Source organism: Euprymna scolopes, chromosome 12 (genome assembly GCF_053919585.1).
Source record: "Euprymna scolopes isolate OS-2025 chromosome 12, ASM5391958v1, whole genome shotgun sequence".
Taxonomy (NCBI): Eukaryota; Metazoa; Mollusca; class Cephalopoda; order Sepiida; family Sepiolidae; genus Euprymna; species Euprymna scolopes.
In genome coordinates this window covers 89,770,083-89,786,237 of record NC_136493.1, presented here as the reverse complement: position 1 = coordinate 89,786,237, position 16,155 = coordinate 89,770,083, and the positions used below count along the sequence as shown (strand labels likewise).

The 16,155-nt window shown below is 32.0% G+C and overlaps 1 protein-coding gene across 2 annotated transcripts in view; it reads right to left on the bottom strand.

The window, feature by feature from the left end:
- Positions 1 to 16,155, bottom strand: part of LOC145291416 (activating signal cointegrator 1 complex subunit 3-like) — a 958,449-nt gene that overhangs the window by 917,204 nt on the left and 25,090 nt on the right. For both annotated transcript variants that reach the window (XM_080137231.1, XM_080137232.1), the window contains exons 6-7: positions 13,482 to 13,606; positions 7,206 to 7,347 (exon numbers count right to left, since the gene is read on the bottom strand). In XM_080137231.1, the coding sequence (XP_079993357.1) occupies positions 7,206 to 7,347; positions 13,482 to 13,606 (267 nt within the window). The remainder of the gene's footprint in view (positions 1 to 7,205; positions 7,348 to 13,481; positions 13,607 to 16,155) is intronic.

The window sequence follows — 16,155 nt, the reverse complement described above, 5'->3', positions numbered from 1 at the left end:
TTCCTATTGGTTGTCTTTGACACAGGATACTTTTTCTCCGAAAAAAAATGCCATAACATCAAGTTATAATTCACAGAAAATTTTATTCATACTTCCTTCGGAGTTTACTGATGTTTATCTTAATTTCTATATCTTCTCTGGTTTTGTTCACTGGATGCCTCCATAAACCACAGAGACTAAAATCTCTTCCGAGTCAACAACTCCAATGGCTCAACTCAATCCTTGTTTGTTAATTACCATGTTACATCAAGGTCATCCTGTCATCCTTGCTATTGTAAACTATCCTAACTTTTGTTTATACAAACATTCCACTCCTATTTTATTATCACAGAACCCTGTAAATATTATTGTTTCAAATATCTATTCTATTTCAATAACATTCCTCTGCCAGTGAAGTTTTTGTTTGTTTTGTAGTATATCAACCACTTTTGGGTCATTTAACGCCGGAACATTGTTATGTGTTAGATGTTGGTTAGCTGTTTTTGGAATCTTTTGTTATATTTTTTAATCTCTTTCAGGAATTCAATAATTTTTCTGGGTTGATCTTGTTAAATATCTCCCTTAGACTATTCTTTTGATAATGCTTTATTCAGGCCCGTTTAAAGTCCACACAGCCCGTCAGTATATTATGTACTGTGTAGGGCTGACACATTATGCAAATAGGCACCTCTTCTTCTTTTAGTAGATGTGAGTGACATGAGTGCAACCTATTTGTAGTCTAGTCATTACTACCTCTTATTTTCTTGACATCTTTTTTGTATCTCTTATTCCAATGTTTGGTGTTACTTTGAATAGTTTATTATATGAGTTCCAATGTTCTTGCCATTTTCTTTTTATATATATATATATTTCTTTTGGATTTTAGGTCTGTATAAGGGATTTTTCCCGTTGTATGGTTTTGTTGAAATTAATATTTTGCTGCTTCATCCACTTTTTCGTTCATGTAGATGCCGATGTGGCTTGGAATCCAGCAAAAGATTATGTATTTATTCATTGTTATGATGTTTATTTTATTAAGGGGATTTGTATTTTTTTTTTTCTTTCAGTGAAATGAGTACTGATAGAGAATCTATAAGTATAAGATATTTTTGATGGTCATCAGTTGTTATTATATCAAGCACAAAGTCAGTAGCAGACACCTCTGCACTAAACACAGAAGCCCCATCTGGGCACCTTTTCTTTTCTGTAGGGTTTGATAAGATTTTCTTTTTTGTTGAAGAGGTGTGTATATTGTGGACGGAAAACACATTGATATACAGGATTTGATGGACATGATGCAAGCTTTAAGTAATATTGTAGAGCTAGTTTTTGATTTCTTAAGGTCAGTGGTGGTTCGTTAGTCTCCACATGCAAGCTCTCCACTGGAGAGGTTCTGAAGGCTCCCAAGGCCAATCTCAATTCTTGGTGGTGTATCATATCCAATTCCTTCAGATATGATTTTCTTACTGCTCCATATATCTAACATCCATAGTCAAGTTTAAATCTAATTAAAGATTGGTCTAGTTTTAATAATGTAGTTTTATCTGCAGCTCAGTCAGTGTGTGCTAACACTTTAATTACATGGTCTAGTGGCATTTTGTTTTTAAGTATTTTATGTGTGGTATGAATGTCAATTTCCTATCAATATATAATGTTCAAGTATTTGTGTTGATCAATGACTGGGATATTATTATTGTCCAGTTTCAAGGTGGAATCATGATGAAACTTTCGTAGTTTACAGAAATGTATGCATTTTGTTTTCTCTTCTGAAAATTTGAATGCATTTTCTATGGCTCATTTATTTATCTTATTTAGGTAGAGTTAGAGTTTGCATTCGGCTGTTGGTATATATTTTGATTGATAATATATGAGTAGGTTGTCTACGTATAGAGCGTAGTCGATTTCTGGGTTTATGTTTTTTATGATATTATTTATTTTTATACTGAAAAGGGCGACAGATAGGATGCTATCTTGGTTGACACCCATTTCTTGTTTTTTTTTAGACTGAAAGTATGTTGTCCATCTGTACTTGAAAGAATCTATCATTTAAAAAGTTTCTGATAAATTCTGGCATACTGCCTTTTAGTCCTAGTTCGTGCAGGTCTCTTTTGATGCCGTACTTCCAAGTAGTATCCTATGCTTTTTTGAGGTCAAAAAAATTTGCTATTAGGTGTTCCTTCTTAGTAAATGCCTCCCTTACACTTGTTTTGAGTTTTATTAAGTGCTCAATAGGGTTTTTTCTTTTCCTGAAACCTGACTGAGGTTTTGCTTTCTAAGAACCAAGTTAATCTTTCATTAACCATTCTTTCAAATGTCTTGTATAGACAGCTAGTGAGGGCAATGGGTCGGTAGTTTATTGGATTTGTATGATCCTTTTTGATTTGGGTATTGGGATCACTATAGTCTGTTTCTAGTTTTTGGGATACTGTTATTTATCCATTTTTCATTATATATTTGTAGTAGATAGTCCAGAGATGGTTTTGGTAGTTTATTTTAAGAAATTGGTAATGGATTTCATCAGAGCCAACTGCTGTATCATGAGATCTGTGTATTGCTTCTTTTAGTTCTGTGCTATTGAATGGTTGATTGTACTTTTCTTCATTTTTTGATTTGAAGTTAATTTTTTTCTTTTCTTTGTTTTGTTTTAAAACTTGAAATTTTTTATTTTGTTTTTTGATGATGAATTTATTGAAAATTACTCTGCTAGTTTGTTTGCAATGTTTTCCTTGTTGGTAGTCTTCATGTTGTTTGCATGTGTTTGATCGGGTTCTGTTGTTCTTCCTTGATATTTTCCTGACCATTCCCCATATTTTCTTGGTTTTAGTGCTTTCATTTATTTTTGATGCATACTTTTTTCATGCGTTTCGTTTTGATTCATTCATAGTTTTCCATGTCTTTGCTCTGCTGTTTTTGAATATGTCCAAATTTTTTTTTGTTGGATTATTTTTGAATTTTCTCAAGTTAGCATGTCTTATTCTTATGACCTTTTTGCATTATTTATTGAACTAGGGTTTGTTGTCTTTTGGAGATGTAGAGATTTTTGGTATGCTCTCTTCCACAATGGAAAGTAGTGCATTGCTGAAATAGGTAATATGTTCAGAGTTAATGCTTGCTTCGGGTATTAGTCTATGTTGGCATGTGTTTTAGAATTTTTCCCAATTTGCTTTTTGTATATTCCAGTGGGGCATTTTGTCTTCTAATTTGGGGTTCTCGTTTTTCAGTATAATTGGGAAGTGGTCGCTTCCACATGTATCGTCATGTATTCTCCAGCTATAGTCCATGTATATGGTTGGGTTATATAATGGTTGGGTTATATAAATTTTGGTCTATTGCTGATAATGTTTCTGTTGCTGGATAGATATATGTGTTCTTTTTGTTATTGAGTAAACATAACTGGTTTTGCTTGATTATTTTTTCAATGATTTGACCTCTTTTGTTGTTGTTTTTACTGCCCCATAGTTCATTATGGCTATTAAATTCGACCACCAATAAAAAAGGTTTTGGTAGTTGCTGGATTAGATTGTTCAGTTCTATTTCATCTATTGTTTCATTCGGTGGTATAGAAAGTGAGCTTTGTGTAGTGCTGCGATTATTGCAACAGTTTGTTGTTTTGTTTATGTAATTGTATATTGAGTAATGTTTTGCATTAATTCTGCCATCTTCTTTTAAGTGCATTTCGTGAAGGAAAATTATTGCAGAACGGAGGATTAGATGAGATGAGGAGTATTATTTCTTCAATATTAATTTTTAGGCCTCTTATATTCCATTGTAGTATTTTATTAACCATGGTTTATGTTTCATTTTCTTGTTTTGGATTGTTGATGTTATTGTCAACTTCCATGGTTTCAATAGTTTCTTGCTTATTTTTTATTTTTGTTTGGAATCGTGATCATGATGTGTTGGGGGGTGTTTTGGTTCTTGCTTTGTTTCATTTTCTTTTTTATTGATTCTTTCTTGGATCAGTGATTCTTTGTTTCCAAATGTGATAGGGATTTGTAGTGATTCCATTTTTGTTTGGTTTGATGCTAATGTTTTTTTTGTTTTGCTTTACTTGATCTTTGTTTTGGTTTATTTCAGGGTAGATATTCACGTTTGTGGTATCTGTGATTGTAGGTTTTGTTTTGGTTATGAATTTTTGCCAATCATTTGGACCCAGTTTCATTTATTTTTCAATGAGTATATCATATTTATCACTTTTTTCTGTGATTTATCTTTTTTTTGTAATTTGTAATTTTGTCTTCCATATATCTATCTGCAATTTTCCTTGTTTCAGAGAATGAAACGTTTTGTTTTACCTTTATAATCTTGTTTTCTTTTTTTCCATATATCATAGCATAGGTAGGATGGTCCTTTATACATTTGCATCTGTTTGTGCATTCATTTGTGTTATGGTCGGGGTTTTTAGAGCATATTTGCCACATGTTGGTCAGCTGTAACATACATCCTCATGATGCCCAAATTTTTGACATTTTTTTTTTTTTTACATAGGCATCACCACATTATCAAGGCCAAGAGGCCACTCAAGGATAAGGGTTAAAGAGTGTACAGTAGAAATTGGACAATATAGTAATCATTAGTAATGAAAATTTGGTAAATTTCATAACTTATATGGAGTGGCTCATCAAGAACTTATTTACGTTAGACTTGAAGACAACCATATTGTACTCAGCCGGAAAACAGGAAAACGGAAGACAATTCCACAGGCGTGCAGTTCTAAGAAAGAAGCTTTGTTCATGGAATCTACGTTTAGGTTTAGGCACAGATAAAGAGTGGGGGGAATTATTGATAGTGTTTACAGCTAGACGAGTGTTTCTTGTGAAAGTTTGGCGAGGGGGGACCATAGATTGAAGCTCAGCCGAACACTTTCCATGAAAATAACGATACATCAGAGACAAACTCGCAACATCTCTTCTGTGAGATAGAGGTTGCAAGGAGGAGAAAAGGACATCTCCTACGAGGCTACGAAGTCTATTTTGAACTTTATCAAGGCAGGACAAGTCCTTTCTAGCAGCTCCTGCCCAGATGTGGCAACAGTATTCCATCCTTGGACGTACCTGGCTCTTATATAGATAGAGAATAGCATCAGCAGTGAGATATTTATCGTAGAGGTTTGGTATAAATAGTTCTACTTTTTCAATTGAATAGCCAATTCTTATCTCTCTTGAGGCTTTTGATGTATTAAATGTTATGATGTAGGTGTTTGTTGGTATAATGTTTCCATTCTTTTTAATGGATACTCGTTTGTGTTGATTAAGCCTCGGGATTTTAGTTTCATTTTTATTTCATCAATTGAATGACTGGATAGTTCTTTGTTTCGAATAACACCTTTTGATGTATTTATTTTTCCATGGGGATAGGTTTTAACTTTTTTGTCATGGAATTTTTCCATTTTTAGTAGAACATGAGCATATTTTTTTCCTACTTTCACTGGGATTGTCCCATTTCAGAAATTTTTAACTGCTTTGGGTGTTATTTTTGTAGAAATTATCCTTTGTATTAAAAATGGAGAGAGTTTTATCAACAGGATGTTGCCTACTGCTTCCAGAATAATAAATCTTTGGAAGATTTTCCTATTTTTAGTGTCAGAATCGAATTCGGTGTCAGGTCTCTTGATTGATTTTGTTGCCATGAATGTTTTCTTTCAAATTTCATTGTCCCCGCACTCCACCCGCTGCGGAGTCGAATTTAATGGGAAATACGAGGGAGGGGGGGGGGCTCATTTGCTCTCATAGGACAGAGATACAGGGATAGTATACTGGTATTTGGAGGGGGGTCCACGAGCACTCGTTCTTCCTTCTTGTTTCACTACCCAAGAAAATAGTAAGAAAAGTCGGAGAGTACAACAATGTCATATATCCATTGCTTCAAACTAGAGTTGCCGTCCTTCAATTCGGTAGTTAGGAGAATATTTTTTGTGATACTTGTGTGTTTATGTGGATGTTCATTTTGTCTTTTGAATTAGGGCTTGACATAACCAGCTGATTGATTGGATCAGGCCTCTTCGACCGCCCGTCTAGCCCAGGTAAGGACCAAAGTGGTGTGTTGCAGGACCATGTCCTCTTTGTACCTAGGTTAAGGTTTGCTCAACAACCATGATCCAGCCACTCACGGCCAACAGATGGCCCTCACTGAGGGACTTTTAGTCTCTGAAGGAGGATATTCTGATGCCCTATTAACCGAGTCAGAAAATGAGGGGGGGGGGGGTAAAAGAAAGAGGGGGGGGGTAGGAATAGAGGGACTGTTTTTGTTTTTTTTTGTCTTGCAGAACATGATTAATCTTTGTAAAGAGATAACGTGACAAAAACTTTGATGAATGGTGCATTTGAATCAGGAAGTCAATATCTTTAAACAGACTGATCTGTTAGCACCATCTGCCAGAGAAAACAGCCATTTAAATAAGATTGTAACATACCACCATGCCATATTTTGTTTCCCTGTTCTATCGGGTAATCTGGTGCTATTCAGGATCCACAATATCTAATCCTCTTTCCTTATCGTTTTTTAAACATGTTCGTACATTCTTTTTATTGCACCCCTCTCCTATTGATAAAAAAACAATCCCTAGACCCCCCCCCCTCCCCAATGCCCCTGCCAAACTAAGAAAAGGTCAGACTCCCATCCATATTACTTTTTCTTCTTTGGTCAGTCATTGCCCATTGACTGTTCCCTTATTTATTTAGACGGGAATCCCTTTCCAGCCTCATGGCATTTCTGCTGTGTATGGGTTCTATTACCTTATGATCAATGTCGGCTGTCCTTCTAGCCACCCTCCTGCCATAGTCAGTCAGAGTCGCCTTTTATCTCACCGCACAACTTGACATCTCATCTGATAGTTCTTCTGACGCTGAAAGTGTAACTTTACCAAGTACTCTACTCAGCAGTGGAGGTTGAAGGTTCAATCTTCAGTGCGCACAACACTAAAAATACAACAACAAATTGCTTAGGACTTCTACCCAATCATGGCTAACGGTACAAGAGCCTGTTACCCCTGTGGATTAAATAAAGGGTTCTGTTCGAAATTCCGTGCAAATTCCCAGACTTTGAGAAGATACATCTGAAGAAGGTCAGAGGTTACAGTGACTGAAACGTTGTAAAAATAACACTAAAGATGAGAATAGTGGTCCCAACAATGTAAATAATATGAAAACATTTCCTGTTTTTATACAAAATCTTCAAATTGTTGTAGATTATTAAAAAAATAAATAAATAAAAAAATGAATATTTACTTTGCAACTTCCGATGAAGGCTGATGATTTTTTTGCCTCTGCCATTGAATCGAAGACAAAAGGAAGTTGTTCTTTTGGTGATGAAATTCTGCCAATTCTGCCAAACACAGGAGTTCTTTGAGAAATGGCAAGAGCTGCTTCCCTGTGAATAATACAAATTAAAATTAATAAAACATACAAATTAAATAATAATATTGTACACTAGTCTTGATATAACCATGCATACTCAATGAAAAACCTTTTGAAGAGCATATATATATATATATATAACATCTCAAAGCCTGGATATATATATATATATCTATATATATATAAGCATGGGAACCCGGCATTGCCTGGGTTGACATAAAGTTCCGTTTAGAAACATGCCTTCTATACTAATCATTTTCATCATGAGTAACATGGATACCCCCACAATTTCAAAAATAAAAGAACGGATAAATGTAATCACCCCCAAAAAGAAGTATCTGATACCCTCTCCACCAGATATTTCAGAAGAAAGGAATCACTGTCCTAAGAAAACTCACGATTTTGTGGACCTAAGAAAAATAACGTTTATAAATATTAATGCGTGCATTTAATTTTTATTTTGGTAAATGTGTAGTTTATTTGCCAGACAAAAAAAATATAAAAACTATTTTTATATAAAACACATTGTTAGACCCAAAGGCTGAAATAAAACCAGAAAAAATTTCATTTTTATCATTTTTTCATAATTTATATTTATTATCCAAGGCCGCTATATTGACTTTCAAATTTGGCCTTTCTAAGGTTTGGCAAATTGGCCTTTTTAAGCTCTTACATGAACTATGTTTTTAGCTGCCATATTTTATTTGTAATAAAAGAGCGTAAAAAATGCCAAATTTGGCCTTAAAAAGGCCAATCTGTCAAACCTAAAAAAGGCCAACTTTTAAATGTGTAAGGCCTGCACATTTGTTTAATAAAAAGATGATAAAAAACATAAAAATGAATTGGGGGGGATATTTCAGCCTTTGGGTCTAATAATATTTTATATAAAAATAAATAGGTTTTATAATTTTTTTTGTCTGTCAAATAATTTACGTCGCTAAACTACACATTTACCTTTCATTTTTGTAAGGGCACTTTTTTTTACTGGCTTTTTTTATAAAGGAAATTTTCGATTTGCTTTTTATTTGTCACTTTATGTTTCTAATGTAATCCCCCCACCAAAAAATAAAATTGAATTTGTCATTTTTTGAGGTTTGTTTTGTTTATTAAATTGTTAAGTGAAAATAGAGAATGGTCTCATAAAAAATTCATCATTATTTTATGTTTCTAATGCATGCACAAATATTTGTTTATACCTTTAACAATATTATTTTTTAAGTTTTTATATACATATGGACTTAAATGGTAATGAATAATGCTGAAGAGTTATGTTTTGGTTTGGATTCTAGCTGATGGCAGCCAAGTCATTTTTTTCTTTTTACTTTTGTAATCAATTCTATACACTCCTGATCAAAAATTTAAGACCACTTGAAAATCCTTAAAAAGAAACCTTTTTTTTACGATAGATTTTAACATCCTCTCACTTAAGATTACCAATACTACAACCTAAAAGGTTATGGAAAAAAATAATCTACGTTTTAAAATTTAATTCAGAAATTTACATTTTTATAAAATAAGGCATTTAACACTTGATCAAAATTATAAGACTAATTATAAGCGTATAAATTCTATAAGATTGTACGAAAAGTGTATGAAAACATTCAACAACCAAATTTAATAATGAGTTCTATCTCCACTGAAGCATGCTAGAAATAAGTGTTTCCATTAAGGTGCAGAGCATGCTGCTCCAGCTTCTGAAGATGGCTTCATGAAGTTCATTTTTTGTTGAATAATGTTTGCTATTTCAATAAACATCTCTTGTCATCCGTCCCCAAATATTTTCAATTGGGTTCAAGTCTGGTGAGTATACAGGACGTCCCAAGAGATGGACCCCATTTTCTTGCAAAAACAAAAAGTTCCATCATGCAGCATGGATTGCAGCATTATCCTGTTGGAATAACCATCCATCCCCACACAAACAATGCTTTTTGTAGCATGCTAACATAATCAGCCACTGTCTGACAACCCTGCACCACCTGGAGCTCCATCGTCCCACTGTAAAAAAAGGCATCCCATACTATTAGGGATCCTCCATCACTATGACGGGTGGAAAAAATTTCAGGACGCATGTTTTTGTTATGCCAATATCATTGGAAGACCATCACGACCATCTAGACTGAATTTTTTCTCAGCAGAAAACAGGACTTTCTTCCACTTCTCAATGTCTCATGTTTGGTATTACCTTAAGCGGTCCGTCTTGTGATGTGGAAGCAGCCGAGGAATTTGTTCACGCTTTTTATTTACCATGCCTTTTGTCATGTCGTCTGATGGTTTCTGGACTGCAATCAGCATCTATGACTGCCTTAATTTTACTAGTAGAAAGTCCTCTGTCTTTCACAACCCATCTTATTATCCTATTCAATGCAAGAGAAATTTTGGGGGGTCTACCAGTGGATTTTACTTTTCCATAATTCTTACTATTCTTAAGAAAGTTGCAAATCACAGTTTTACTGCGATTTAACTTAACTGCAATTGCTCGCTGTGACAAACCTTGCTCATGGAAACCTAGAATTCGAGCATGTTCAACTTCAGTAAGTTTGCTTGCTTTAGGCATGGTGACACCTTTACGCAATGATTGTTAATCTGTAACTGAACTAAAAAACAATTTATAACCCTGGTCTTAGAATTTTGATCAAGAGTAAAATGCCTCATTTTATAGAAATTAAAATTTCTGAATCAAACGTTTGGAATGTAGCTTTTTCCCCATAACCTTTTAGGTGGTAGTATTGGTAACCTTAAGTGGGAGGAATTTTAAATCTATCCTTAAAAAAGGTTTCTTTTCAAAGATTTTCAAGTTGTCTTAAATTTTTGATCAGGAGTGTATATATATGTACAATATTCAATAGAAAATTGGTTCTATAAATATTGGAAATACGAAATCTGCGTTAAATTTAAATATCATATTTAAGTGTATTTCATAATCAGACAATGCCAGGTAATCACTTCTATAAATTGGGTACAATATAATAATGAACAAAGAATTGGATCTATAATAATAAATACGAAATCATAAATTAAAATATCATAATAAAGCATATTTTATGACCAAGCAATGCCGGGTTGAAAGCTAGTTTTAATATATAAAAAAAAAAAAAAAGAAGCAGTTGTTATACAAGAAGTTTCAAAATCAAAGCTAATCAGTTCATTAATAGTACAGTTAGAAGCATAAACATTTTGAAATTTTAAAATGGTTAGAAACCTATCACAATGTGGATTTATTTTTAAATAAATATATTATTTAAATCCAAATGTTTTACTTGAACTCTATCAGAGGAACAGAAGACATTTTTTTGTTTTCTATCTTACATCACATCCTGTCACTTAGTCGAGGTCTTCTGATATTGTCAAAGAAGCCAATAGCTTTTTTCATGTCTAAATACACTAGTGTAATGCATTGGTGTGCATTTATGAAGATAAGCAATACAATATTACTCTTTGAGTTATTTAATGCTGAATTCAGTTATTTTGGTAAAAGTTTTATTGTTAAAGTTCTTTATATCTTTAAATATTTATTCGTGGTTGGGTTGCTTTAGAGAAAATTATTGTTGTTTTTGATTTTACAGCGCATGGTTAAGTTTTGAAAAGGGAAATGAAATAAAAAAAATAACATCAATATTTGCGATATTTCAGGTCAGGAAGCTGATATCTTTAGACAGCCTAATCTGGTAACCCAGACATACAGTTAGAAACATGGATATTTTGAAAATTAAAAATTTGGATTTAAATAAATAATATAGTTATAAAAAAATCTGGTACTTATACAGTTTAATAAAGACATTAAAAAATGAAAATATCGAAAAAAAAAAAGTTTAAATTGTATGTATCCATTATGGAATGAAGTTCTCTGAAAAAAATTTTTCACTAAATTTCATCAAGTAGTTTTTTTTTTTTTACAGCAAAAAAACAATTTGTTATGATACTGAGCAAAAGGTCTGATTTTTAGGAAAAAAGGCTAGTATTAAAGATGAGGAGGGAGTGTCAGCGCTTTAAATTGAGTTATCGCCCCATGATGTGTTAAAAAATTTCCAAGATGTCTACCTTCAACACGCTGTCATAAAAACGTGTTTTTCCGTTGTAAAAAAAAAAAAAAAAAAAAAAAACTACTTGATCAAATTAAGTGAAAAATTTTTTTCAGAGCAGAATCTTCAGTCAAAACGGATACATACAATATAACCTTTTTTTGATATTTTCATTTTTTAATGCCTTGATTAAACTGTACAAGTGCCAAAAATCTCTATTGTATTTATATTTTTGAAGCACTTAAACAAAAAAAATAAAACATGGACGCTTTTAATGCTTGAAAAAACATGTCATATGTCATGAACGCTTTGTTTTTTTTATTTTTAGTTGAACAACTGGTCAGAAAAGATCACTCATTATTGGGGTAATCAATTCTGTAATTAGAATTTGGTTAAAGTATTTTAATTAATGCTACAGTGTAGGCAAAAAAAAAATAATTCAAATCCACATATAAGTTGCCACAATACACTAATAAAAATATGCCTTATTAACTCATATTTTTAATATATTATTGTAAAGTAATTTAATCTATTTATATAAAATTAGGAATGTTGGTGTTTCTTCCTTATTAAAGCAAAATTCGAAACTCGAAATATTGAATTTCAAGTAAAACCAATGTTATCTACTGAATTGTCATGTCACAGTAATGAACATATCCAAAAATTATGAAAAACAACAAGGTAGAAAATGAATTACCAATGAAAATAGTTTTTGAAGAAAATTAGCAAAAATTGAATTTTGTTAAATTGACCTAAGATTTTTAAAGTTTTCAAAAAATAATTACCTTCCTTGTTATGATTTTAGCTCTCCTGTTTATTTCTTTTAGCAAAACTCAATTTTTACTAATTTTCTTCAAAAACTATTTTCATTATTAATAATCAAATTTTCTACCTTATCATTTATCCAAAAATTTTGGATATATTATTGTGATATTACAATTAAGTAGATACCATTATTTACTAGTAAATCAGTATTTTGATTTTCGGTCTAATAATGAAGAAGCACCTGAATGCCTATATATTTATATATTTCTATGTACAGGATTCACTTCTAAACTAATTTACTAATCATTATGAATTTCAGAACAGATAAAAAGGGTTTTAATGTGAAGTATATTTAATTTAATTTAGTTTTATGCAAAGGGATCAAAGAGGAGGTTCAATAGGATCATGAAAATCCAAGTAAAACACTGATTTGTATGAAATGTCAACAATAGTTATGAGACATTAATTAATAATATTGTAAATTTCACTTTATTTGGAAGGATTTAAAAGGTTTTTTTTTTTAATATGGACCCAGCAATCCATTTAAAAATTCAAATATTGCAGATTTGCATGAAATTTGATCCATAATCATTAGACAGCAATTTAACAACATTTTCTGAATTTCAATTTATTCTTATGCCCAAAATTAAGCCCAACTGTAAGGCACAAATTTGGAACATTTTCTGCAATCAAAATGATGTGCTGAATAATGATGAATATCCAAATAAAGATTCTAGACATAAGATTTTATATCTTAATTTTGATCTTTGTAAAGTGACATAGAAGTGGTGCAAAAACTGTTCTGTTCAAGGAATTAATTTTACCCATCCTGGGACGGGTATTATTTTTATAGTATACATATGGACAAAAAAAATTGGGCGCTTCTACACTATTGGCACAAAATTTCGGAAATTGTAATACTGAATTTCACATGAAAACAATGGTATCTACGTATTCCTAGTATTTTTAAGATGATTATATCCAAAAATTTACGAAAATTGATAAGATAGAAAATTATTTATTAAAGAAAATAAAAAATAGAATTTGATGAAAACGACCATAAAACACAGAAAAATTCAAAAGGGAGGTCATTTTCCATTTTGATTTAAAACAAGATGGCAGAAAATTTTTACCTGCTAACATGATTAAAGTTGTTTTGTTTAATAATTCATTAAAATTCAGGTAATTTCGACTGCATAATTTGAAAGGTACCATTGTAACTTATTAGAATTGACAAAAAAATCAGTTGAAACCATTGTTTTTTATCTGAAAACTTCATTTATCGACTACAAAATCTTTTACCAATAATGTAGAAGCACCAAAAATTGTTTTAAAAATGTTGAAAGAAAACCAATTTCTTTACCTTTGGGCTCTCATTCCTACCGGATCAAAACTACTGGAAACATTTTCATTTCCGATGCATTCTTTGCGAGTAGTTTTTTTCACTTCTTTCCGGATTTGCTTCAGCAACTGCTTCTCCTCTTCAGTCTGTAATTTAAAAATGTAATGAATGTTTAAAAGTTGCCACAAGATAAGGAATTCACACAATGTGTCACTTTCAGCATGCACATTAGCAGGTAAGGACTTTGTCTTTTTCTAATAATTATAATAATGATAAAAAGAATATTCGAATATTCAAAATGCACATGTACCAGAATGGATGACGAAAAATAAAAAAGAAACCATCCTTGGCTACTACAGGCCTAGAACATGTTTACCTACAATGTGGAAAATACTAACAGCACAACTGAGGGAACAAATTTATCATTCCCTTCATAATCACAGACTACTTCCCGTGGAACAGAAATGTGCCAAAAAGGAAAAAGAGGAACACATAACCTATTATACATAGACCAAAGAATCCTGAAGGAGGTAAAAAGTAGAAAAAAAGAGCTTGGCCATGGCATGGATCGACTACAAGAAAGCATATAACAGAATCCCACAAGTATGGATAATAGAATGCCTGAAAATCTATAAAATACCAAGCAAGATGATCAACTTAATAGAAAATGCAATGAAGACACGGAGACTTGAACTGATAATTGATAGACATTACATAACTGAGGTTAAAATATAATGAGGTATCTTGCAAGGTGATTCCCTATCATCACTACTGTTCATCATAGCCATGATGTCCTTTTACAATATACTAATGAAAATGCCAAGCTGGATACAAGTTCACTAATACAGATGAAAGAATGAACCTCCTAATGTACATGGACGACCTGAAACTGTTTGCAAAAAACAAGAAAGAATTTAAGACGCTAATAAACACAACTTTGGTTGATAATTTAATCTTGTGCTTAATTTGTTTTTCCTTTGATCATTTTTTACATCCCGTCTTCACGATATTTCATTTTATGGGATATTGTGTATCTTATCCACAAACACACACACACAATATATATATATATATATATATATATATATATATAATATAAAGCTGAATGTGTGTGTGTGTGTGTGTGTGTGTGTGTCTGGTCATGAATAGGCTCCTATATGGTTGACTATTTTAAAAAACTGATTAAATATAATGATAGAAGATGTATCGAGACACAGGAATGGGTATGTTTGATCTGGCAGAACGGTGGTTCATTAAAATTGTGGGGTCTGCATACGCACCTGGTTCACAAAGTATGGAAATAAAAAATTTTAAAATTAAAAAAAAACGTTTACAAGTGTTTCTGATATAGATGTACATAAGAATACTTTGATAAGTATGTTTTTACTTAAATAGGGATGGTATAATAAAATTGTGGGGTCTGCATTCGCGCCTGGCCTCCATAGAATGGAAATAGGCACAAACTTTAATAAAGACTTTTTATATCTATCTGCGTGAGTATACTTTGATAATTATGTTTTTGTTTGAAGAAATATGGTATAATAAAATTATGGGGTGTTCATTCGTGCCTGACCTCCATAGAATGGAAATATGTTACAAAGTTTAACAAGGTTTATTAATATAGATCCACAGAATATTGTGATAAGTGTTTCAGTGTGAACAGGTATGGTATAATAAATTATGGGGTTTATCTATTTTATTTTTACTTTCATCATATTTTGCTTTGGTTTTGATACCCCCAAATTCAACCCAAATTTACAACCCTTCCTTTTCATAACCTATCATACTTTACTAAATCAGAGTCCATTTTCTGTAGACTGTTTTTGAACCCAGTCAACGACGGGTACTTTTGCTAGTATATATATATATATATATATATATATATATATATATTTTATTTAGAGACAGTAAACTTTAAATTGACATGATTTTTAATTGCAGATTTGACAACTACCAGTTATTTTGAGTTCAACTTGGTTTTAGTGGGACAGAGCCAAATGTCACACAACATGTGATATGATCAATTTACTGAGAAAAACATTTGAGGAACGAATAATTTCATAAAATTTACCGGCTTTGCCCGGTTGTAAAATACGCTTAAATATATTTTAATTTGTCCAGATTTCGTATGTATTATTATAGAGTCGTGATTTCAAAAGTAAAAAGAACATCAACTAGAATCGAAACCGAAACTGTAGCATTCAAAGCTGATGACGTTACCACTGTACCAACGTGACATACATATGAACTAATTAAAAATTAAAAATCAACTAAGATGAATGTACAAAATGTTAAATGATTTTTTCAATTTTTACCCCTTAAAAACAATTTTAAGCGGCTAAAGACCCATAAAAGAACAATCCATAAAAAATCCAATCGTATGACGCCTCTAGCGCCACTCTGCAACTTTCAGTTTCGGAGGAGATAGAGTTTTAAAATATGGTGACAAACAAATATATAGCCGTTTATATATTAGGTTTAAAAATTCTAATTTTTATCATTATTCATCGGGAGGATTTAGACAATATTTTTCTTGTAATTTCTTATTTGCCATGATAGTGTTGGCCGTAGTCTCTAGTTGTCAAAGATAGAGGGTGTATCATTCATTTCAGTATATAAGCGCTCGGTCATGCACACGTGGTCAAATTAATAGAAATCCACTGTTTATTAAGCACTAAAAATGAGTAGAAAACAT